The sequence below is a fragment of the Elephantulus edwardii genome, unplaced genomic scaffold (assembly GCF_000299155.1).
Source record: "Elephantulus edwardii isolate Elephantulus edwardi_28Jun2011 unplaced genomic scaffold, EleEdw1.0 scaffold00057, whole genome shotgun sequence".
Taxonomy (NCBI): domain Eukaryota; kingdom Metazoa; phylum Chordata; class Mammalia; order Macroscelidea; family Macroscelididae; genus Elephantulus; species Elephantulus edwardii.
In genome coordinates this window covers 345809-371625 of record NW_006399807.1, presented here as the reverse complement: position 1 = coordinate 371625, position 25817 = coordinate 345809, and the positions used below count along the sequence as shown (strand labels likewise).

The 25817-nt window shown below is 40.0% G+C and overlaps 1 protein-coding gene across 1 annotated transcript in view; it reads right to left on the bottom strand.

Annotated features, from left to right (window-relative positions):
* Nucleotides 1-1068: 1068 nt before the first annotated feature.
* The window catches only part of ATF6 (activating transcription factor 6), a 353926-nt gene continuing 329177 nt past the window's right edge, over nucleotides 1069-25817 (bottom strand). Inside the window, exon 16 of the mRNA XM_006887436.1 lies at nucleotides 1069-1277. Coding sequence (XP_006887498.1) covers nucleotides 1069-1277 — 209 coding nt within the window. The remainder of the gene's footprint in view (nucleotides 1278-25817) is intronic.

The window sequence follows — 25817 nt, the reverse complement described above, 5'->3', positions numbered from 1 at the left end:
TGCACTCTTAGTGGGAAGCCCAGTTTGCCTGTCCGCGTGCTCTTACGGAATAAACACACTTGCATTCTCAAGAGGAAATGCTCTTGCTGTGCTGAGTCTGACTTGTCTTCACGTTGCTGAACTGCACTTGGTACAATCATAAGACTAGAAGGTATGTGGTGGGTGGTGGTATCTGCCTGTGACCCTCAAGGATCTGCACCGTGTAAGTAAAGAGAACATGTACACAGTAGACTTACTCAGTGGTCTAGAGGCTTTAAAATTAACAGTTGCTGTGGCTTTAATTGTAAACGGCAATTTAAACTCAGCATTTCAATGTTTTAAAACAACTGCATTAATGAAATTATCTATTCTTTCAAAACACTACCATTAACCCTTCTTTTCTTCCATTTAATTCTCTCAGATTTGCTACTTCCTCTCTGATCCCAACACACTTGGCAGTGTGCAGTGTCAACAGCATGAGGTAAGAACCACAGATCCCTGCCATCACCAAACTTTACCAACAGGGGATTTTCTCTTTTACCTAATGTGCCAAATTGTTCTGACTCTTTCTGGGGGGGTGGGGAGTTGTTGTTCTGGTTTTGAAACTTCTCCATGAACACAATACACAGAAGGGACCTGCACTTGCTGAATAAAAATTCCCATTGGTGAAAACATCTGAGCACTTCAATACTATAGAACTTTGAATAAAAACTACTTTATCAATAAGTGAAATGGCAGAGAGGGGTGATTAAACTTATCTGAACGAAGATAACAATTTAAGCAAAAACAAAACCAAACCCCACCAATACAGAGTAGTTTACAAACATATAGGGGGGAAAAACCTATACCCAGAGGCAGGGTTAAATTTGTCACTGTACAAATGCTATTCACTTGCATTTGAATTCCAGTGCCTTCCAAGTTGATGGGTAGATGGTGAATAAAACAAAGCAATTCCTTTCTTCTCTCTGTGAATTCTATCACTAGGCAGTTTTCTGGTTTCACCCGTGTAGGCTGAGAGATGCATTTCTTCCGCCTGCATTTCCATTTTGTGGGGTCCCACTCTTAGTTTTCCAAGGCAGCCCCAGTAGACTATTGTAAAGACTCAGGGATGGTGCTGACTGCATGGGTTGCCTCTGTGGCCACTGGAGGGGAACCAAAGAAGGTGTTGGTTTGATTCCTTTGCTGATCTCGGAGGTAAGGCGGAACCGACGAACTTTTAATGTGGAGGATCCTGGTATCCATCACCTGACAGTCAATCTGCATCATCACTTCGTAATCCTGCCCATTGATCACATTCTCTGCAGAGAGGAAAACACACAGTAAGTATTCAACAGAATGTATGTGCATCACTGCCATCAACTTCCATCCCAGAAGGACACAATTAGCGTTAAGTATGTGAACTGTCAATACGCTTTAAAGGGTGCAGAGGGACTTCATGCGTCACCATGCACAGCTACAGCTGGGCTGTTTGCCAAGACAGCCTGTCTCCCCTCCATTCCAGCTGCAAACTACCTATACTGGCTGAACAAGGCGAGAACCACTGCCAGAGTGAGAATCACAGAGTATTCATCCAGACATTGCATGCCTCCTATCTTTTCATGCAACAGCACCATGGCTGTGGCATAATGGGACATAAGAGGATTTATTTGGGAGTGGAAAGGGATATTTAAGCCTTCCTCTCCTCCTTCATCAACAACCTATGTTATGCAGGTGACATAACCTTGCTTGCAAAAGTGAGGAGGACTTGAAATGCTTGCTGCAGAAGTTCAAAAACTACAGCCTTCAATACGGATTGCAACTCAACAACAAGAAGACAAAAAATCCTCACCACTGGATGGATAAGCAACATCATGACAGATGGAGAAGAGATCAGGTGATATGCTGCACTGGGAAGTCTGCTCTCAGGGTCCTGTCCAATCTACTAAGGAGTAATGATGTCAGTTTGAAGATTAAGGTGTGCCTGATTCAGGTGTGGTCTTTGCAATCACAATGAATGAGGATGACAGAAGAATTCATGCCTTTGAGCGGTGGTGTTAGAGGAGAGTATGGAATATCCTATGGTCTGCCAAAAGGATGAACAGATACATCTTAGAAAAGGTGGGGCCAGAGTGCTCCTTGGAGGCAAAGATGATAAAACTGCATCTCAGATATTTTGAGAATGCTACGGAAGGTGAGCAAAAGAGAGGAAGATCGTCCAGGAAGATCATCCATGAGATGGACTGACACAGTGACTGCAGTAATGGGCTAAAGTGTGTCACAGTACAGGACAAAGTTTAAATATGCTGTTCAAAGTGTCCACGGCAGCATCTGACAACAACAACTCCCCTTCAACAATGGAAAGAAACAACTGTCAAAAAGGATCAACACACCATGCAAATGGTAGGATCCCTTGGCCAGGATGGTTTGATTCCTATTCACTGGTCATATTTCTAATGTCATTAAGAGACTCCCAACTATGAGGGACTGGAGAGCATTATGCTGTGTGAACTAACTCAGTCCCACAAGGATAAATACTGGATAAAACCATTATTGTAGAATGAGTATGAGGAGCCATGGTGGACATAGCAGGGTGAGAATGGAGGGGTAGTGTGTTAATCACAGGGTTGCACAATTTGATGGGTGGGTGGGGTGAAGGAAATGAGAAGGATCTTTTGTGAAAAACCAACGTATTAGAACTTTGTAAATAAATCAGAATAAAATTAAAAAAACAAACACAGAAACAACAATAACAACAACAACAAACTCCCAACTATGAACTTAAGGGTTTATTTGCTTTGGAAGAATAATTTTGTGCTAAAGACTAACAAGTTATACTCCTTACAGTTGTTCTCTTCCCAGAGATCACTGTCATCTCCCTCCCACACTATAGAAATCAAACTCTACTGAGGCTTATTGCACAGGAGGAGACAGCCCATCTTCCTCAGCTGGTGCAGCTGGTAGATTTGAACCAACCACCTTTGGATTGGAAGCACAACTCCCTATCCACTAGGTCACTAGAGCTTTCTTCCATACTGCAGTGATCTTTAATTCCAAGAGGTCCTGATCCTAGGTACAGACAGACATGTCCGTTTCCAATTTAGGATTAAAGGGAATACTATATAATTTGCAGGTAAGCTAGAGAGAACAGGAAAAGCACAGTCACAGTTCATCTATTTTCTTTCTCTAGCTTTATAATTTAAAACAAAATTTAGAAATAGATACTTAATTTTAAATTCTAAAGCTAGAGAAAAAACCCCTAAGTTTCACATCTGATGCTTAGATCCATTTTCTACGGGTGAGAGACTTAAACCACAGTTTGTTGGTTATGAGTAGGAAAGACTTTTGGAGTTCATGACGTCCAAGGTGGTGTCACAGGCTTCTGGGAGTACCTAAGTTTCCTCAAACAGTTTCAGAATTTTGTGTGTGAGTTCCTGGAGAGAGCATCCATCCACTTTTCAAAGGGATTTGTGATCCTCAAAATGCTAAGAAATACGAGACACTTCTACCAATCTATCACCTTTAAGTATCCTGAGCAGATAATATAGTCTAATTTGAAGCCAACAGAAACTGTAATTCCTCTACTACTATTGGTCAGTTATCTGCCCCAATGCTTAAAATAGTTTCCAATGGTGATAAATTTCCCATCTCAAGTCTTGTAAATCTCTTCTATTACAATCAAAGCTTATTTATTTCTTTTCCAACCTGTCTAGAGATGAAGAACAGCTGGCTGCTGCTGCATATTAACTAGCCCTATTTTAAAACCACTGCTGTGGAGACGCAACTCCAATGTTACAAGTTCTAGCCTGTCTGCAATGACTACTATATCATTTGCTTATTTTAGAGAATTAAATCTGAAAGCCTGTGAGTTAGCAATTTTCCCATCCCTCTACTCTCAAGTGTTCCCAAAAAAGTAAGAGATGGAAGAAAAGAGAAGAAAGACTGCTAATATGTTCAGTCCCTTCACTTAGAGCACGTGACTGAGTTCAGGTTTCAGGCGTCATGCTGGCCATTTCCTTTTGGATCCAGGAGCCCTCTCTCTCTCCACTTCACAAAAACTGAAGGATCATGTGTGAGCGCATGTGTTGGAGCACAGAAGAGCAAATAATGGAAACCACATGTATCAGAGACATGCAATACACATTACTAATTTTTACTGCTTTCCTGAATTAATTCAGAATCCAGATGACAATGTAGGATCAAGACCAGATTCTCTCATACAGCTCAATGCATCTGCAGAAGTCATTATTAGCGCACGTGCCTGCTACGTTTAAACTGATAACTGGAATTCTATAATACCTTTGATATCAAGAAGGGATTGAAAACACAGGAGTATAAGCTCAGATGTTTTGCAGAAAAACTAAAGCAATGATCTTATTCTAAAATTTAGGAAGTCCTAACTATGGCTGAAATGGTACTGCCATCAAAAGCCTGGCCAGGAAATCCAAGCCAGGGATGGTCTGACTGGCTTCAAAAGGGGTCCTGTTCTTCACACCTTTATTCTTAAAGCAATAACTTCTGGGTCAATAAAACTATCAGCATTGCTATAAAACTCCATGGAAAAAGACATCATGCTCATGATGTAAGAAAGGTAGAGACACCCCCCCAAAAAAGACAAAGACCTTCAATAAGGATCATTTGCAGACTGATGTGATGGCGACAATGGACTTGAGCATGGCAGAGATCCTGATCAGGGCACAGGACAGGGCAAGGTTACAATCCGTTGTTTACAGGGTCGCTATGAGGCTTAGATGGCACCTAGCAACACCCCACAAGACTCTGCCAGACAGGACGTGGATGCTATTTCATTTTTTTAAGATTTGGAATGCTTCATTGGTGAAATGAAAAATTATCTGAGAGGATCTTGATTTTTTTAATGTTATAATTAGTTTTTAACAATTTGCTTTTCACTTACATAAAGTATGTATGATCTTTAGAGGTTCCTGATTTTAGTTAAATTTAAATTTTTTTATATTTTACATTGGCTTGCATATAAAGTTTTATACACATTGTTTTTCACATTATCCTTCACTCACATTGTGTTTCATACAATCATTCTTACTCATTATGTTTTATAATATCATTCACCATTAAACCATGCCCACAGTGCAATATCATTACTATCACAAGCAAGTAAGACTCTGCTGAAAATTATCCAAAAATGACTGGTACAGCACATCAACAGAGAACTGCCAGATGTGCAGGCTGGATTTAGAAGAGGCTGTGGTACTAGGGATATTGTAGCTAATGTTAGATGGATCTTGGCTGAAAGCAAAGAGGAGGACCAGAGGAATATCTATCTGTGTTTCATTGATTATGCAAAGGCGTCTGACTGCGTGGATCACAACAAACTGTGGCTAACTTTGAGAAGAATGGGAATCCCAGAACACTTGATTGTGCTTATGTGAAACCTAAACTTGGACCAGGAGGCAATCATCAGAACAAAGCAAGGAACACTGCACGGTTTAAAATTGGGAAGGGTGTATGCCAGGGATGCATCCTGTCTCCAAACCTTTTCAATCTATATACAGAATGGATCATCCTGGAGGCTGGGCTCTACGAGGAGAAATGTGGCAGCAGGATTGAAGAAAGATTCATAAAAAAACCTGCGTTATGCAGATGACACAACCTTGCTTGCTAAAACTGAGGATGGAAGCACTTGCTGCAGAAGGTCAAGGACTGCAGCCTTCAATATAGACCTGAAGCTCAACATCAAGAAAATAAAGATTCTCACCACCGGGCCAACTGGCACCACCCTGATAGACAGTGAAGAGACTGAAATTTTTAATAGCTCTAGTTGGCTTGGCTCCACAAGCAACATTCTTTTTAAAAAAATTTTAATGAAAGTTTACAGAGACTTTGGATTTCCATTCATTCATGGTTGTACTTTTCTCCCTGCCCACCCCTCCCCTCCTATTTGCTTTTCCCTTTGAAAAGTAAAAGAAAAAATTCATTGTTATTCAATCCCTCCCCCCAAGTCCATTCCACCATGTTCTGGACTCCTGTCATAACAATAATATCTAATCATATAACCCTTTTAAACCGTTTTCTCCCTCATCTGTTTCAATGCAGTATACATTATTTATCCCCTTTCTTAGTTTTCCCTTAACCCCTATGTCAGTCCTCTTTTCTAACAGTGGCATTATGCCGTATTTGTCTTTTTGTGACTGAGATATTTCATTCAGCGTAATGTCCTCCAAGCAATCAACACTCTTGGTACCAGCAGCCAGGAAATGAAAAGACAAGAAATCCTGCTGTCACATTTCTCCTCATTTTCTCATTAGGAAAATCTGCTATCAGAGACCTCTCTAGAATATTGAAGAGTAACAATGTCAGTCTGGAGACTAAGACGTGCCTGATCCATGCCATGGTCTTTGCAACTGGTTGCTATGTGTCAGAGAGCTGGACAATGACTAGGGATGAAAGGAGGAGTGTTGAGGTCTTTGAGCTGTGGTGCTGGAGAAGAGTACTGAATATACCACAGACTGCTAAGAGAACAAACTTGTTTATCCAGGAGAAGGTGGAACCAGGCTGCTCCTTGGAGTCAAGGATTCTGAAGCTTTGTTTGACATACTCTGGACATGTGGCAAGGAGGGACCAGTCCTTGGAGAGGAACATCACGCTTGGGAGGGTGGAGAGACAATGCAAGAGAGGAAGATCCTGGATGACATGGATTGACTCAGTGACTGGGGTAAGGGGAATAGGAGTGTGAGAGACAATAAGGTTGGGCTCAGGATAGAGCAGGGTTCAAAGCTACTGTACAAAGAGTCACTGTGACTCACAGGCGACTTGATATCACATCACTTGATGTCACAGCATCAACTTGTCTTTCCAGATCCCTGCTGGATCTTTTTCACTTCCTTTAATCCTCCCCTCCACCCACCAAATTGTGTGACCCTTTGATTCTTCCCTGGCCACCTTTCAGCCTCTATTTTCACCCTGTCCTCCCTTGAGGACGTGAATGTTTTAAGCTGAGTTCAGAGAGCCTCTTTTGAACGGCACAGTGGAGATGGTAGGATGTGAAGTGACTCAGCATCTTATAAAGTCCCACATTAGCCAATAATTCTAAAAAAAAAATAGTGAAAAGGGGGCCGTGGTAAAATTCTTAGGTTCAATCTATGGGACCTCATAAAAGTGACCTCTTTGGTCACTTCAGTACAAACTCTCTTGGACGGCAGCTGTATCATTAGTGATGAGATTCAAATTATTTTAATTAGAGGACAGACTGAGAAACAGCTGATGATCACTCGTGATTGCTGCAGGCCCCTCCACTGGGAAGCCAGGCATCCGCCAAAAGGGTGTGTGTCCACCGGCAGCAGAGAGGCTCCAAAAGCCCTCTTGGCGTGGGAGCGAACTATAGCTATCCTTCATCTTTTGAGCTCTGTGATTACCCCATAAATGAACACCACCACTGCTGCCAACAACTTGCAGTGCAGTGAATTACTTGCTGTGGCTCTGTTTGCCATGGTCTTTGTAATTTCTACCACATAGCTGAGAAGTTGTTGTTAGGTACCACAGAGTTCAGTCTGACTCATAGCAACCCTATGAACAGCCAAACTGAACTCTCTCTTATCCTGTACTGTCCTTATAATTTCTGACACACTAGAGCCCACTGCTGCAGTCACGGTGCCAATCTATTTCACTGGACATCTTCCTCTCCTTCCCTGACCTTCCATCTTCCCAAGGATGATGTCCCTTTCCAAGAACAGCCTCATCTAGCTACATGTCCAAAGTATGAAAGATGAAGTTGAGCAGACACTATGCAAACATGAGATGGTTTTGGCTCACAAGGGGATTGGATAGTTGCTAATAATGTAAATAATGTTCACATCTTTGTGGGTGTGTCATGCAAATGGTGTCTGTGGAATGGTAATATGGGGATTGGTCAGATCTGTCATTATGTTAGGCTTAAAATGACCCACCACTGAGGTAGAAGATGGGGAATATCATTACTCTAAAGATAGAAGAGTCTGGAGCACATATCTTGGTCCCCTTGGCCCAGGACACAGAGAGCTCTAACACCTGTGTGGCAGCAAGCAATGGCAGGGAGACATGGTGGTGGGCAAGCCAAGAACTGGCCCAAGAGAGTGGTGGGCTCCTCAGCTCACAGAGAAAGTAGAACACCTTCAGGTAGGAGGCTGGCGAAGTGGACACCTTCAGGCATTTCTCAGGGAGTGAGGTTTGTCGACCTATGGAGGTAGAATCAAGCGCCTGCGGGCCTAGGCTTCTCTCAGGATGAGCTGCTTTAGGAAAATTTAAAACAGCAGAGAAAAAGAGCTTTGTAACACTTGTTCAATTAAGGTAAAGGCAAAGGGTGAGCAGCTGACGGGTCTGACAGACCTGCCTGTGGGCACAGCTGAGAAAAGGAGATCCTGACTGGGAACTGTATTGTGAGTTGTTCCTGATCCTGAACTGTAACATGTTACTTCTCTAATAAACCCTATAATCATGGTTTGGTCTGGGAGCTCTGTGTGGCTCCTGGAACTAATGAGCAAACCCAAAGAAAAGAAGTGAGTGTTGTGGGAGGAAAAGTTGGTGTCTGAATTAGTAGAAGGCAGGTCTGATCTCAAAAGAATCAGCTTTGGCTGTTGGTGGAGATTATCCTTCCCCATATTGAGAAATGAGTGGAATTTAGGGCTCTACCTTGTTTTCATACATCTTAGCGTGAATTCAAAATTTCAGCACAGGTTCACACTGGTGGCCCGGGTGGAAAGAAAAAGGAGGGTTCCAAAAGGATGGCAAAGGCGGGGATGTGAGAAGCTGAGGATGAACTGTGTGCTTTTACTGAGTAAGGATCTGGTTTTCATTATTCACTTGCAAGGCTTTAATAGAAAGAGAAAACATTCATAGGTTTTTCTAACAAAAAGAAACACATAAATATCAGTCTGAGAGTGTGCAAACTGAGTTATGTGAAAAGAATGCTAAACTAATCTTGCAAATGTATACTTAACTAAAGTAGACAATGAATATTTGGAAAATTAGGCCTAAGGAAAGCAAAAATGTTAAGCGCTTACCCTCCCTCTTCTCTCAGCAAATGAGTGGTATAAATAATCACATACTGCTGTCGTTTTATGCTTTGGGCCTTACTGAGTAAACAGAATAAGATGAAACACCAATATGTGTCAGGGAAAAAAAATAAGTATGAATACACCATTTCAAAGGACACCAGGCAAATAAAAAGGGGAAAAGATAATCTATAATGACTTCAAACACGAGTACTAAAATGTGATTCCAAATGCTTAGAAGGAAGCCAGGAAAAGCGTCTGGACATTGGTGGTGGAAAAACTCTAGGCGACGTGGAATTCTCAAGTGCCTGTAAACACACAATAACCGAATTACCACGGCCTGCCAACAAGTGATTAGGCTCATCAAGCTGGGAGATGACTAACACATAAACTTTGACCATAAGCAGAATCAAACATCCAGAAACCTCACATAAAATTTAATTTAAAAAAGTGACAAGACTTCAACAGCGATTTGCAAAGAAGCAAACATGATAAAATAGATTTCCACTTGGAATCAGACACTAATCTTAACAAGAGCTGTTCTGGGTCAGCTGAGCTGGGAAAGAGGCTTGTTGTCAGTATCTGTGCCTGAATCCTGTGAGGTGTCAGGAGAGAGGGAACGTGGGTGGGAAGAAAGGAAAGAGAATCAGTGAGTATGACAGTGCGTGTGTTTGTGTGTGTGGTATGTGCAAACGCATGTATAGTGGATAGTAGATAAAGTCACAAACAGAAAAACACAAGGGAAGGGAGGTGGAAACAAAATGAACAATGAAGTGGTTAAAAATGCCTCTTTCTGCCATGGCATCCACTAACTTCTATAAGTGGACTCTGTAAACCTAATGGATTTTAGTCCCCTACTATTTTCAACCCAAGTCCTGGTTTTGACCACCTTCACGTGCCATGTTTTACATCTGTGTCTGGGGAGGGGGTACGGAAAGCTCTTTCACTTCTCATCTCTGCCATATTCTATTAATGTTTTAAGGTCCATTTCAAGTCCCATGTCCTCTAAGAAACCAGTAAGAGCACCATTCCTGATCTTTCCCCTTATAATCAGTATGTAAATGTTTTAGTTTCTTGAACAGTGTTAAGAGATCTGGCTCCTTAAAAATGTCTGGCAAAAGCTGGAGCGGGGTGCAACTGGAGGTAGGGGGGAAGAATAGTGAGTAATGGTCAGACTGCTGATGGAAACATAGTATGTGCTTCCAACGTGAAGAGTCTTTCTGGAATTATAAGGTAAAATAAAAGCAGAAGCCTCTAAGCAACCTCCACATATTCCTTTTGCTAAAAGAAATTTAAAGCAGTCTCTACCAATGAAGGAATTTTTCTTTTACTTTTCAAAGAGAAGAGCGGACTGGGGGGTGTGTGTGGGGGAGAAAAGTGCAACAATGAATGAGTGGAAATCCAAAATCTCTGTAAATAGAGAACTGAATACATTCCAATATTTTTCTGATGGAGGTAAAGGCTCAGCTGTATATCTCAATGTAGGATAGAAAATCTAGCTTAAATACTCATAAATCATGGAAAAGTACTCTATCAAATGATACCAAATGATATTGAAAATCAGGGATATGGTTTAGACTACTAGTCTAAACAGGTCAGCTAGTCATCAGGATGCTATGAGTGGTACTCAACTCGACAGCATCTAACAATAACAGCAATAAAAATTACCTGGAAATCCAGGTTTTATTTCAGAGTGAAAAAAAAAAAACCAAAAAAAAACAAACAACAAAATCTCTGTAAATGTTCATTACAAATAATAATTTTTAAAAAAATGAAGAAAGCAGTCTCTCTGACAGGGGATAGAGATTTAGAGCTGAGAGTGTCCAAAGAAAAAAAATGGGGGAAAAAGAAAGAGAGGGAGAGAGAAAAAGAAGAGGCAGAGTTAGAAGAGGGACAGAGAGATACAAACACATAGTTCAAGTATAACATAAACTAGAACTGTTTCAAGCATATTATTAACACTGAGTAGCAGAGATTCAGATGAGAAGTAACACACACCTAGTTAGCAGATACATAATGTTTTACCCCAAAATAGTATGCATGTCTAGAACAGTGTATATATAACTAATTCCTAGAAACACTCAAGTTCACTGCCACTGAGTTGGTTCCAACTCCTAGTGGTGCTCTATCTGGCTTCCAAGTCTGTAAGTCACAGCGGGAGGAGACGACTCCTATCTCTTTGATGGAGCCACTGGTAGATGAGAACTGCCATCATGCACAGCCTTTGGGTTAGCAGTGCCACTTGCTATGGACTCTGCTAATTCTTATAGGGTACTTTTTCACAAGTCCTGAAGATGAAAGAGTGAATTTATGGGGCTGGGGCCAGGGATGTTGAAGCACCTATATTGCACAGGCAATCCCACATAACAACTGTCCAGTATTTCATGGTATCCAAGTGGCTGACAAATGCAATTATTATTATTATTATTTTATTAGTTTAGAACCTGCTTGTTTTCTATTTAAATATAAAATACATGGTTTTTGCATACATTAAAAATTCAAACAGCTGAATAAATAGACACTGAGCTTCAATCCCAAGGCATGCAGTTCGAATCCACTAGCTGCTCCGTGGGAGAAGGATGGGCAATCTCCTCCAGGGCAATTAATTGCCTCTGAAAACCCTCTGTAGGGTCAGCTATAGGTTGGTTCTGACTCAATGGTACACAACATGAAGCTTCTATGCACTTAACACTGCTAATTATTTCTAATAATAACCTCTTTTCTAAAATTATGTAAGGTTTATTTACAAAGTTTGTATACATTGTTTTTCAAACCAGATCTTTCCCATTTGCTTTGCTCATCTCTCCCTTCACCCATCAAATTGTGCGACTCTATGACTAACCACCCCCAACCCCTGCCCATCCTCATAATAACCTCCTAATTTAGGCATTATTATTCCTATTATTATCATCCCCATTTTATGGATCGCTTTTTCTGGAAACCCTATGAACCTGGAGAGAGGATGAAAGGCACTGGAGCGTCGAGGACTCTCCTTCATAGGGTCGCTATGAGTCGCTTGTGACTTGATGGCACTTAACAATATCATCAACATAGAGAGATCAGCTGCCCTAGTGGACAGAAGGCGATGATACTACCAAGCCAAAGGTGGGTGACTTTTAATCCGTGGCCCTGGGGCCTGTCTTTGATTCAGACATTCCTCTAAGTCGTATAGCCCTGGTGTGCAAGTTGCCGTACAGCGGTCACTTGTGGTTGCTGTGAGGCTGAACACTGTGACACTGATGTGTCAAATGCGTTAATGGCTGGCTACCCAATGTGGACTGAGAGTGGGGTGGAGCTCCCCGATTAAACAAGCGTGGAAGGAGGAGTGGCATCCACTTCCATAATAGCTTGCCTCTGAAAACCCTATGAACCTGGAGAGAGGATGAAAGGCACCCAAGCATCGAGGAATCTCCTTCATTGGGCCGCTATGAGTCGCCTGCGACTCGATGGCACTTAAAAACAACAATTTACAGATGAAGAAACTGAAGCATAGACCAGCCACTCAGCTGGTAATCAGCAGAGCGGGATATTCAAAGGTAGGCACTGTGGCGTCAGAGTCAATTCCACTCTGCTAGGAATAGTTTTTTTCTGAACTCAAATCACAGCACCTGTGGCAAAGACACCCTTGGTATCCGAGATGCCATAACAACATACATTGTCTGTATAGCTGGTGCGCTTACAGGGATAGATAGCAACAGTGAATATAGCAAATACAGTAATAATGAATACAGTTGCTAGCACCTGATGCAATGCTGTTGCTATATACCATGGAGTGAGAATCAACTCAGAGCTGACCGTCCAGTGGGTTTTCAGAGGTAGTAACAGCACAGGAGGAGATTGTCCATTTTCTCCCAAGGAGGAGCTGGTGTATTTTAACCATGTGCCTCTGGATTGGCAGCACAACTCCTCACCATTAGGCCATTATAATATCAGGACTCTGCATCGATTCATTCCAGTTCAATCCTCTGCTGAGAATTTGCATATCCACCTCAGATACATGGAATCAGAATTTACATGTATATACACTAGAATCACCTGGGGATTTTTTAAATGTAGATTTTGATCTGTGTTCTTAAGCGGAGACAACTTCATGGAGAGGACTAGGAAGCAGCAGAAAAGAGTGAAGACTGATACCTGGCAGGAAAAGACAATGGTAGAATGCAGATTTGCAATCATCAACAAACAAGAGAAAGACGTGAGACTGAATATTTTCATTCTTGGGAGGAGAAGGATGAGGAAGCTTATTAACAAGGTAAAGGAAAGAGGAAGCCTGGCCTTCCAAAGTTCCCATGTCCTCTTATGCCTACTGACTGTCCCCTTTTCCCTGTATGCTCTGTTTCATTGCTTCTCTGATATCAAGGATTCTTTACCTTGTGGGCGTGAAAATGAACAGATTCAGATTTTAAACAGTTACTGTATGAGAGGATGCCTCAACTCATACCACACCACGTCAGAGTGAGGATAGCAATTGAGATGTGTGGATATCTTGAGTGGAGCCATTTTAAATGACCATCAGGATCAGAACAGGAAACGCTGGAGCTAAGGAGGTCAAGGAACTGGGAAACTAGAATGTCTGAGCAGTGTAGCAAGCAGAGAGTAAACTGTACCAGAGTCATGAGAATGGAGTTTAAGTTGTACTTCTCCTTTGAACCAAATCTATTTCTTTAATTACGTGCTTACAATCTGGTGAATGTGCACACATTCTAAATTCTATCTTTGGATCAAGCTGAACCACCCCAAGGCTCTTCATTTGGAGTAAATTAATTTAACCCCTTACAAAGTCACTGCCATGGAGCTGCATTTTTTAATGAAAGCCACAATAAGGAGCTATATTAAATCTGCCTGTGTTGATTTAAAATTGTTGCTGTGCATGCTATTTTATTGTGAGAAACACGTCTTACAACTTATGCAGAGGATAACTTTCTTTTGCTTTCAGTAATGAAGGACCACAGTCAAATTTGAAAAAATGAATCAGTAATTTTTGTTGCTTTCCTTTCTTGTTCTAATTTGTAGTTACTTGCAATGTTTGTAAAGTTGAAGGAAAATAGTTTTAAACTAAATATACAAACAAAAAGGCAACTAAATTGACAAGAATGGCCAATTCCCTTTTATGAGGACATTTTATTAACCTGAAGTTAACACATCTGAATTCGCGCTCTGTCCCTTACTAGGCTAAGTGACTCTGATATACTCGGCAGGAAAAGATAGTGGTAGAAGGCTATAAATCTCTATAGGTGCAGAATGGTCTACCTTTCTCCAGTGGGCAGGGCATTCAAACCACCAGTCTTTTGGTTAGCAGTCAAATGCCTTACCTACAGAGGCATCAAAGCCCCTCAAGCAGTATTACTGCTGGTATGCGCTATTGAGTCAGAACCAACTAATAGCTGACCGACCCACCAGTGAGTTTTAAGAGGCTGTAAATTGCATGGGAGGAGACTGCCTAGCTTTCTCTCTCAGAGCAACTGATGGAATCGAACTCCATGCTTCTGGTTTGGCAGTTCAGCTTATTTGGAATTATTTATATAAAAAAAAATATTTGTTGACTAAAATATATTTTTGGAAGCAGGAGTGGCATCCACTTCCTAAAGAGTATGCCTCTGGAACCTGTGAACTTTGATAAATGGCGATGGTTGTGGAAGAGCTTCAGGCCTTTTGTTCATGGGGTTGCTATGAGTTGTGCTCGACTTGAAGGCAATCAACAACAACAACAACAAAGTACATTTAAATGCTGGGAGGAAAGCCACCCCACCCCTCAATAACCTAACAAATCACCTCCAGTGTCCAAGAAATTGTTCCTGTTTTAGTTTGAAGTCTAATTCAGTTCACTTACTTCTAACTCCTTTTTTTCTTAATGCTATAGAAATTTGTAGTTTTATAAAGACACTAGAGAGGAAGCTCTGGTGACCGAGTGGTTAAGTAGCTGTGCTGCAATCCCAAAGGCATACGGTGCGAATCCACCAGCTGCTTCCCAGGAGAAGGATGGGCAATTTTACCCTGTGCGATTAACTGTCTCTGAAAATCCACTGGAGGGTCAGCTACGGGTCAGTTCCAACTAGATGGCACACAACAACAAGAAGAAAGATATATTAACCAAACTCAATTTGTAACTGTCACTGATTCATTCAACAGCTATTTGAGTACCTATTATATACCATGCACAGTTATAAACTTATGGTGGCCTTAGTGGGTAAGGAGTTGAGCTGCCAACCCAAAGGCAGATGGTTTGAACCCACTAGCTACTCTGCAGGAGAAAAATGTGCAATCTTCTCCAGTGTGATTTACAGCCTTTGGGAATCTTCTGAAGGCTCAGCCATGAGTTCATTTCAACTCGATGACATATCATCATCATCACCACCACCATCATCATAACAGTTTAGATAGAAACATTTACTTTCCATCTTCTATATCCAAATTAGACAGAGGGAGGATCTTCTAGTAGAAAATGGACATTATAAACCCTTTGGATCACAGGCCTGCCAGTCAGCTTTAAGAAACTCATTAATTACAATAGAAAATTAAGTTTCTTCCCCTGAGCAGCTTATCTGAGTGCTGCAAAAAGTAGAATCCCATTTAAAATATTGGTAAAATATCAAATATGCATTTCCTTAGCAAGGCCTTCTCTTACTACCAATGCTGAAGCACCTCCAAATTAATTCTGTTCTTGTCACAAAGTGCAGTTTACATACTGGCTTGTTTACTTATGTACTAACATCTGTCTTGCTGACTAGAGTGTAGGCTTCATAAGTCAGGAAGTTGGTCTGTTTTGTTCATTTCCACATTTCCAGAGCTAGCCGGTATCTGAGAACTACAGACCACCACCTACAGTGTGGTTGTGGAAGGCTGGACTCTCAACTTACTGGTCATGCCATCAGCTAGTTCTTTGCTTTGCCAAAGTTCAACCATTCCTGGTCCCAAGTTGAAATCACAGAATCACTCCAGAAATGATAGGAGCTATAAAGGATTTCTAACATCTTCAACCAAAATTTCAGACAAGCTTCTGCTAAGACTTTGCCTCTGAAAGATAACCAAAGTAATTTTCCTTCAACCCTAAGCTCCTATTTTGAATTTGTAACCACCAGTGATGGCTTAACATGATCAGATAAAATTCAGCCCCCTAAATTTAGGCACTTATGCCACAGAACTCTAGGCTATATGATCAAGTTCCTACTTTCCTACAAGTTCAGCTCCTCGGGGGCTTCTGAAAGTCATCAAGCACAATTTCATTGAATCTGGCTAATGAATAATGTTTTCAGCCTGACTGTATTAAAGACTTGGTTTTTTTCTTGATTCAGCGACTCTTTCCCTTCTTATGGCCTTGGAAGGATTTATTTTTTTTTATTAGATCATAGAAAAGCATAACATTTCATTTCTCTCAAGCCATTCCTAAAACATTAGAGACTATAGGACTAACAAGCTGTCACTTATTTCTTTTAAACTGAGTTTTATAATCTAGAAACTAAATTATTGTTGTTATGTAATGTTGAGTTAAAACTGACATATAGCTGACCCTCCAGTGGGTTTACCACTTTAGATATGCATGGCAACAAAAAGGAATCATGGGAAGAATGGTTTGAGGTTAAAAATAGTCTGAACGAGAAGTGAGCTTGGGACCATAGGCTAACTCTAGTTATATAAAAAACTTTCCTGCTTCTAATCACTGGCACCAAGTACTCTGAAAACTTCTCTATGGTACACATCACCCACAAAAAACTATTCGGAAGTATGTTTCTAACATCCTGAATCCATGGCACAACTATCCTGCAGGCAGAAACTTTTCTGTAACTATTAATATAGGGTGAAAATAGCACCCTTTCTCTGAAAAATAAGTGGCTCTTCAATGTGTCAGAATTGCATTAGTCTTCTCAGAGTTTCAAGATGGCTTTCTCTCAATATTTCTGTCCACTGTGTTGGGCAGGCTCAGCTTCTACAAAGAATCACTGGATCTGAATTCTAGACTAGGAATGAATAATGGGATCTCCATTCATTCATTGTTGCACTATTTTCTCTGCCCTCCCTCCCAGTTCGTTCCTCTTTTCTCCCCTCCCCTTGGAAGTCTGTCTTAATTGTCCCATGACCCAAAATCTCTGTAAATGTTCATTAAAATTAATAAAATTTAATAAAAAATAAAAAAAGAAACAAAGATAGACATTCCACTAGTTTTGTCTGCTTTCTGCCAAGATCCATCTAAAATTGGCAATAATGTCTCTAATGCCACAACCTCTTCTAAACCCAGCCTGCACTTCTGGTAGTTCTCTGTTGATGTACTATTGTAGACATTTTTGGACAATCTTCAGCAGGATTTTGGTTGTGTATGATATTAGTTATATTGTTCAATAATTTCCACACTCTGTTGGGTCACCTTTTGTTGCATATCATAAATATAAAACATTAAAGATGTCTTTACATGTAAAAGAAAAGAATAATGGGATCAAAGTATTCTCAGCCTATTAAAACTGTCTGGCACAGTCCTTATTCATAAAGTGGAATCTCAAGATATTTGAAATGGTAGCCATTTGAGACCAGATACAGAAAAGATTAATTCAAAGGTTATTAACAATTATTATTTACAACAGTGAAGAGCCAGCAATAACCCAAATGCCTTTCAATAGATGAATGGACAAACTACAGTACATACACAAAAAAATACCATGCAACACTAAAGAATAATGAACAACTTGGGAAATACCACATAACATGAATGATTCTTGAGGCTATTACACTAAGTGAAGTCAGTCAGTCACAAAAAGACAAAGAGTGCATGAGTCCACTACTGTATGAGTCAACTATTATAGAAACCTAACAAAATGTTTATACATGAAAGAAAAACCCAGGAAAAAACCAGGAATGTTGTTGTCGTTAGGTGCCAACAAGTTGAGTATGACTCACAGTGACCCCACGAACAAAAGATCTGACTCCTGTCCTCTCCTGTGCCATCCTCACACTTCCTGACTTACAAAAGCCCATTGCAGCAGCTATTGTGTCAATCCATACTTTTGCCTCCAAAGAGCACTCTGGCTGCATTGTCTCCTAGACATATATGTTTGTTTTTTTTGCCATTCAGTGCTCTTCTCCAACACCACAGCTCAAAAGCATCAATTCTCCTGTCATCCTTATTCACTGTCCAGCTCTCGGCTGCATAACAAGTGACTGGAAAGATCATGGCCTGAATCAGACACACCTTAGTCTTGAGTCTTAATTTGGAGAGGTCTTTGACTACAGATTTTCCCAGTGCAATGTATCTCATTCCCTGACTGCTGGTACTAACGGTGTTAATTGTGGATGCAAGAATGATGGAGTTGTAGACAGTTTCAATGTCTTCTCCATATATCATGACATTACCTATTGATCCAGTGGTAAGAATGTTTGTGTTCTTGACAATTAAATTCAGTCCATACTGAAGGTTGCATTCTTTGATCTTCTGCAACAAATGCTTCAAGTCCTCCTCACTTTCAGCAAGCAAGGTTGTGTCATCTGCATAATGCAGGTTATTGATGAGTCTCTCTCCAATCTTGATGCCACACTCCTCTTCACAGAGCCCAGCTTCTCGAACAGTTTGCTCAACATAGAGACTAAATAGGTATGGAGAGAATACAGCCCTGATGCACTCCCTTCTTAATTTTAAACCATGCAGTGTTCCCCTGCTTTGTTTGAATAACAGTGCAGGAAAAGGTTTCATACGAGCACAATTAAGCACTCTGTGATTCCCATTCTTCTCAATGTCAGCCACAACTTATGATCTAACACAGTAAAATGCCTTTGCATAGTCAATAATGCACAAATAGAAATTTTTCTGGTACTCTTTACTTTCAGCCAGGATCCATCTGATGTCAGCAATGATATTCCTAGTGTAAGGCCTCTTCTAAATGCTGCTTGAACTTTTGGCAGTCTATGTACTGTTCTAGCTGTTTTTGAAAGATCTTCAGCAGTATTTTGCTTGCATGTGATATTAATGATACTGTTCAATAGTTTCCATATTCAGTTGGACCACTTTTCTTGGGAATGGGAACAAATAAAGACCTCTTCCAATCTGTTGGTCAGACAGCCATCCTCCAAATTTTCCAGCATAGACTAGTTGGCTCATCCAAGGCTGTATCCATTAATTGAAACAAATAAATTGGTATCCCATCAACTGGTTTCTGGGGCCTTATATTTTGCCAATGTCTTCAATGCAGCTTCTATTTTTCCTTCATACCATTGGCTCCTGTTCATATCATACTTCCTGAGTTTTTTTTAGTATCAATCAGTTCTTTTTGGTACAGTGATTCTGTATATTTCCTCCATCTTCTTTTGATGTTTTCTAGGTCATTCAATATATTGTCCATAGCATATTTCAATATTGTGCCTTGAGGTTTAAATTTGTTTTTCAATTCTCTCAGCTGGAGAAATATAGCGAGGTCTTCCCTTTTTATTCTCTAATTCTAGCTCTCTGCACATTCCATTAGAATGCTTTGTCCTCTTGAACTGCCCTTTGAAATCTTCTATTCAGCTCTTTTCTTTCACATATTTTCCCTTTGTTTTGGCTTCTTGATGCTCTAAACACTTAAATACATTTTAAAAACACTGTAAATTTAATCTAAGAACTAATAAATGGATTTTTCTTACATGAATCGCAAAACAATATATGCTCACTGAAGGCAGCGGTCTGCAGCCTTTTAAACTTTTAAAAAAAATAAATAGTTTAAAAAAGGCAGTAGCTGCTAGTCTTATCTGAGTTAGTCTATAGTCATTTTGTGATCAGATAGTTCCGTCCCACTTAAAAAAAAAAAGAAGGCTGCGTGAAGGTGGGAACGGAGTAGAGATCAGGCTAAAGTCCTCAATGCTGTTTGCTATGCTAGGTCTCATTCTCCATTGAAATGTCAGCAATTTTCAGTCTGCATCAAATTTGGTTGTTTTTGAGTAATTCCAGAGAAGTCCAGATACCAAAGTTTATTCATTTATTTACTTCCTTTGGTTGCTTACAACTGGTAGTTTTATAGACTACAAAAAAGAAACTAAGGAAATGAGTCTCTATAAATCTGCATGGAATTAAGAGCGTCTTCAACATGGAGGCCTCCTTACAGGCAAGTCTCATTAACAATCAATACGACCATATATAGTAAAGAATCTGAGATTGAGAATAAAATTTAATCAAGCACTGAACTATTTAAGATACTACTTTTAAAGGAACATTTTTCATTAAAATATAAGTAAAAGTAAAATTTTTTTTAAAAAATCAAATATTTTGGATTTTAGAAGTCTTCCAAAATAAATAATCTTAGTTAAGAGACCAAGAAGCTCTAGTGACTTAGTGGTAAAGAGTTGTGCTGTCAACTCAAAGGCATGTGGTTTAAATCCAGCAGCTGCTCTGAGGGAAAAGGTGGGCAATCTCCTCCAGTGCTATTTATTATCTCTGAAAACCTGCGGATAAGCCAGTTCTGATCAACAGTATGTAAGAGTATCAGTTAAAAAACTAATGAAAATTCCACTCTCAAACACTATGTAGTCAAATCACAGAAAAACAGGATTCAGGTCACAGGCTAACAGGGGTCACTTTATTAAGGCACTGCTCTGATAGCTTAAACAAACAAACAAAAAACCCAGAATGTGCTAATTACTCTTTTTCCAGATTCTCAAAAGAAATTTCTTACTGTGAAATAGTTTTTATTTCTGTAACACAAAATCATTGCCCTAGTGGCACATTGGTTAAGTGTTTGGCTACTAAGCAAAAGGTCAGGAGTTTGAATCTGCCAGCAACTGGGAGAAAAGACTTGTACAGATTACAGCCAGTGAAAGCCAATGGAGGCGCTCTCTATGCTGTTCTGTAAAGGTTGCTGTATGTGAAAAGCAACTCAACAGCATCTAACAGCACAGAGTAACTTGGAATACACTATGTACATTAAATAATTTCTTCCATTTTGAGAATTCTGATATGCTACCAAATAAGCCTACAAATAGCACCATGTATAAATCTTAAAACAAATCATTAATTTCTCCAACAGTTTATCATGCATTTTGAATTATTATAAAATGGGATGGAGGCAAGCCATCTGTTGTATGTTTGTACTATTATTCTCTAAGACAGAAAAAGTAATTTCTCTTTTTAACAGGAAGCTATCTGTTCTCAGTCCCATTTCTAATAAAGTAGGTCTGCAGGCAAGAATCCAAATGGCACTTCAGAAAATTAAGAAAGCAAACTAGAAATACTTTGATTAATAAATGTCACAGCTGAGCCGCTGAGGGAAGAACAAGTACATAGAGTAAGGGATAACACCCAGCAATGTGGGCCAGCAGAGGAAGTCTCTTACTCTCATTTTGCTTACAAATTAAACTTTAAAAATATTTTTCTTTTGTTTGTTGTATAATATAAAATAAGAACTAGGACACTGAAAAATATGAAGTTAAAATGAGCATAACTGAGTAAATGTTATGTTCCAGGGTTTCATTTCGCTATGAAGAGGGCAAAACATTACTGAGAATCCAAATCTAGGTGCAAAGGCAGCTAACAAGAGGCTTGCACCATCCCCCAGGGACCTTGTGGAATGCCTGCAGCACATGCTCTGAGAACAGCTTTGAGACCAAATTCCCAGAGATTACTGGTTGTAATTATGATACACAAACCATTAGGAGATTTTTTTTTTTATCAAGGATGTAATTTTTACTTTTTAACTCTAGAAAATTTCTCATGCTCCCGCATGGAACAACTCTTAACAGGTGTTTCCAACCGAAACCCAAACTCTCTGCCAGTTAGCCGATTCTGACTCTTAAGACCCCTCAGCTGACATTTTGATTAACAGCATAATAAGTAAGGTTCCACGTCACCAGCATTACTTAACAGTTGCCGTGAAGAGCAAAAACAGAGTCTTTCTAGAGGAACCATGGAGTGTTGAAGATTCTTCCCTTCTAATGTCCCAGAAGAGTATTACGTTGAGGAGACTGTTTTCAACTCAGACATTTACTCAAACTTCTAGTCATTCGTGATCACTAACTGAACTAACATTTAGTTTGCTCCAATTATCTGCATAATGGTTTCTATTCTAAAGCAGTTTACAATCAAGTTGTTAGGTGAAATATATTGAGAAAGAAAAACCACTAAGAACAGCCTACAATATGAAATATTAAAAATGGAAGGAAAATAACACTATAACTATAAAGAATAAATATTAATGTTAAATCCATTATTGTTGTTGACTCATCAAGTTGAGCTTGACTCATAGTGACCCTATGAACAAAACACCTGAAGCTTTTCAATAACTACTGTCCTTTCTCAAAGTTTATAGAGTTTCCAGAGGCATGTTGTTTAGGAAGTAGATGCCACTCCTGGGACCCTATATATTGTTCTGGGAGCTCTGGGGGCCTAGTTAAGGATTTGTGCTGCTTAACTCAAGGAATGAGGTTTGAGTCCACTAGCTTCTCCACGAACGAAAGATGGACAATCCCTTCTGTGCAAATTTATAGCTTCAGAAAACACAGTGGAGGATCATCTATGAGTTAATTCCAACTTGATGGTACATAACAACAGAAACATTTATTGTTTTGTTGTGAAAGAGAATTCTATTTTCCAGAGAAAAGTTGATAGATACCTTTTAGGAAATTTTCAATGCTTATTTGTGAAATTCAAACACAGTATTTGGTAGAGAGACAAAAGAATGGTTATAACAAAATAAGGAATTTCTACCCCAAAAAATTATTAAGAGCAGCATTTAGTCCACAGACAACTATAATTGGTCTTTAAGAGAGTAAGGAGAAGAGGTCACAGAAACGATCAAGGACAGAGGCAACTGAGAGTATCTTTTAGTTTAAATGACTAATCAAATCCAACCTTTAGACATTCTTACTTCCTTAAATTTATACTATGTGGTCCTGGTTTGTAGGATCACCTATCATAAATACTGTTGTTTTTGTTATGTGCCATCAAGTCACCTACAACTTATAGTGACTCTATCTACAACAGCTTTGAAGCCTGCCCTATCCTGATCCAGTTTCACTGATTAGGGCACACCTACCCCCAGTGCCCCAGCTACTGTATCAATTGATCTCATCTGGGGTCTTCCTCTTCCTTAACTGAAGTGGTAATTATAAATCTTATTAAGTTGTTCCTTTAATAACTAAAAAGAACTCTGGAGCCTTGCCTATAAGGGAGTTGCACTGACAATTCAAAGATGGGTCTGAGTCTACCAACTGCTTTGTATGAGAAAGATAGGCACTCTCATCCCATGCAATTTACAGCCTTTGAAAACCTGCTGAAGGATCAGTTATGAGTCAGTTCTTTCTAATTACTTGCTATGCATCAGAGAGCTGTACAATTATTAAGGATGATGGAGGAAAAAATGATGCCTTTGAGTTGTGGTGCTGGAGAAGAGTCTTGAACAAATTATGGACTGCCAGGAGAACAAATAGGTATGTTTTGGAGAGGATGAAATCAAGTTTCTCCTTGGAGGCTAGGATTCTGAAGCTCCATCTCACATACTTGGGGCATGTGGCCAGCAGAGACCAGTCCTTGGAGAAGGACATCATGCTTGGATGGATGGAGGGACAGAACAGAAGAGGAAGACCCCAGATGAGACGGATTGATACAATAACTGGAGCAATGGAATTAGGTGTGTCAAAGTCAGTGAGACAGGTTCAAGATAGAGCAGAGTTCAGAGCTACTGCGTATAGGATTGCTATGAGTTGCATGTGACTCGATGGCACATAAAAACAACGTCTATAAATGAGCTTGCAACGCTGCCTCCTGCCCAAAGGTTGTACATATCAACTCCAAACAATTGTATTTTACTCTCTATAGAGGGTATTTTTACCAAAGAAATTAATCAGGCTTTGGGATGAGATGCAAAACATTGCATTAAATTTTCTTTGCTAAACAACCACCAGCCTAAATTTAGACCTGAGAATCTGTGTCTATCTCTTAATTCAGATGGTAAAGGGTGCAGGGCCATGCTGCAGATGCACTTCCTTTCCTGACTATGGATCTCTGTTCTTTCATTCCCAGGCCTTAATGGCCTTGCCTTCTGTTTGTTTATTCTTTGGTTAACCTGAGGAAACAGCGGTTAGAGTTTCCCGGCAGCAGAGGCTGCATGAGATCAGAGGCTGCACAAGATGATGCTTGCTGATCCTGGAATAGAATACAAGTACTGATTGCATTTGGCACAAAGGTAGTGAGGAAAATCAAACATTATTACATGGGTCGTCTAGGATTAAGGAGCTCTAGAAGTGCAGTGAGCAAAGTAGCTGAGTACCACTCGACAGGACAAAGATAAGGGATCTGCTTCCATAAAGGTTTCAGCCTTGTAAATTCCACAGGGCAGTTTGACTATGTCCTACAGTTACTATGGGCCATGATTGACTAGTGGCAGTGGCTTCCAATGAAAACAGAGTTGCACTAATACCTATACATAGCTCACTCATCTGCAGCATATAGCTCATATAGTTCAGCAATAAACTCTACATAGCCCTGTGCATAGAATTAAGAAAATGAAAAAGAGAAATATTTTTAAATGGATTAAAATTCAGTTAGAGCTGGGGAGGAGGAGGCGGCAGCGGTTGCTTAAATTATATATTCCTGATCAGGTTAGGGAACTGCAGCTCAAATTTTCTGTTAATATTTTAAGTCCTCTAACCCTCTTCTTGTTGACCACCACTCAGGTGCTTAGTGATAAGGAACTGCACTGCCAATACAGAAGTGCGTGGTTTGAAACTACCAGCTGCTCTGTAGGAGAAAAATGGGCAATCTCCTCTTGTGCAATTAACTGCCTCAAAAACTTGCTGGTGGGTCAACTACCAGTCATTTCCAACTTGATTGTATACAACAGCTCTGTTGTCATTATTCCTGTTTTTTTGGAGATTTTTAAGGAAGGACTGGACTACACCTCTACCTCTTAGGAAACAGTACTTAGAGAAACAACGGCTTTAAAAATGTAAACTGGGAAGATGGTGCCTAAAGCAAAGAAGGAAGCCCCTGCCCCTCCCAAAACTGAAGCCAAAGCAAAGTCATTAAAGGACAAGAAGGCAGTCCTGAAGGGCATCCACAGCCAAAAAAAAAAAAAAAAGAAGATCCACATGTCACTCACCTTCCAGCGGCCTAAGATGCTGAGACTCTGAAGGCAGCCCAAAAACCCCCAAAAGAGCACCCGCAGGAGAAAAAAGCTTGACCACTATGCCATCATCAAGTGTCCTCTGACCACTTGAGTAAGCCATGAAGAAGACAGAAGATAACACTACACTTGTGTTCATTGTGGATGTCAAGGCCAACAAACACCAAATTAAACAAGCTGTAAAGAAGCTCTATGACATTGATGTGGCTAAGGTCAATACTTTGATCAGGCCTGATGGGGAGAAGAAGGCCTTTTGTTCGACTTCCTCTTGACTATGATGCTTTGGATGTTGCCAATAAAATTGGGATCATCTAAACTGAGTCCAGCTGGCTAATTCTAAATACAAATTCTTCTCACCATAAAAAAAGTAAACTAATAAAAATTATCTGCCATTAACTAGGTTCATTTTCAACATTGTTGTTGTTCATCTTATTTACAAGTTATTCTAGATTTGGTCCAGTCAAATTTAACCTGAGCTTGAGGTTTGATTAGAAGACTAGTATGATTTAGCTCCAATACTTGTAGGACACACTACTCTGGAAAAAGTAGCAACCATTAGGATCTTAAAATTTCTAATTCATTTGCATTCATCAAATATTGATCATATACTAGGAAAAAAAGGTCAAGGACTGCAGTCTTCAATATGGATTGAGACACAACATCAGGAAGACAAAGATTCTCTCCACAGGGCCAAACTGGCAGCACCATAATAGATGGAGAAGAGATTGAGGTTGTTAACAATTTCAGCTTGCTCAGCTTGGCAATCAACACTCTTGACACCAGCAAA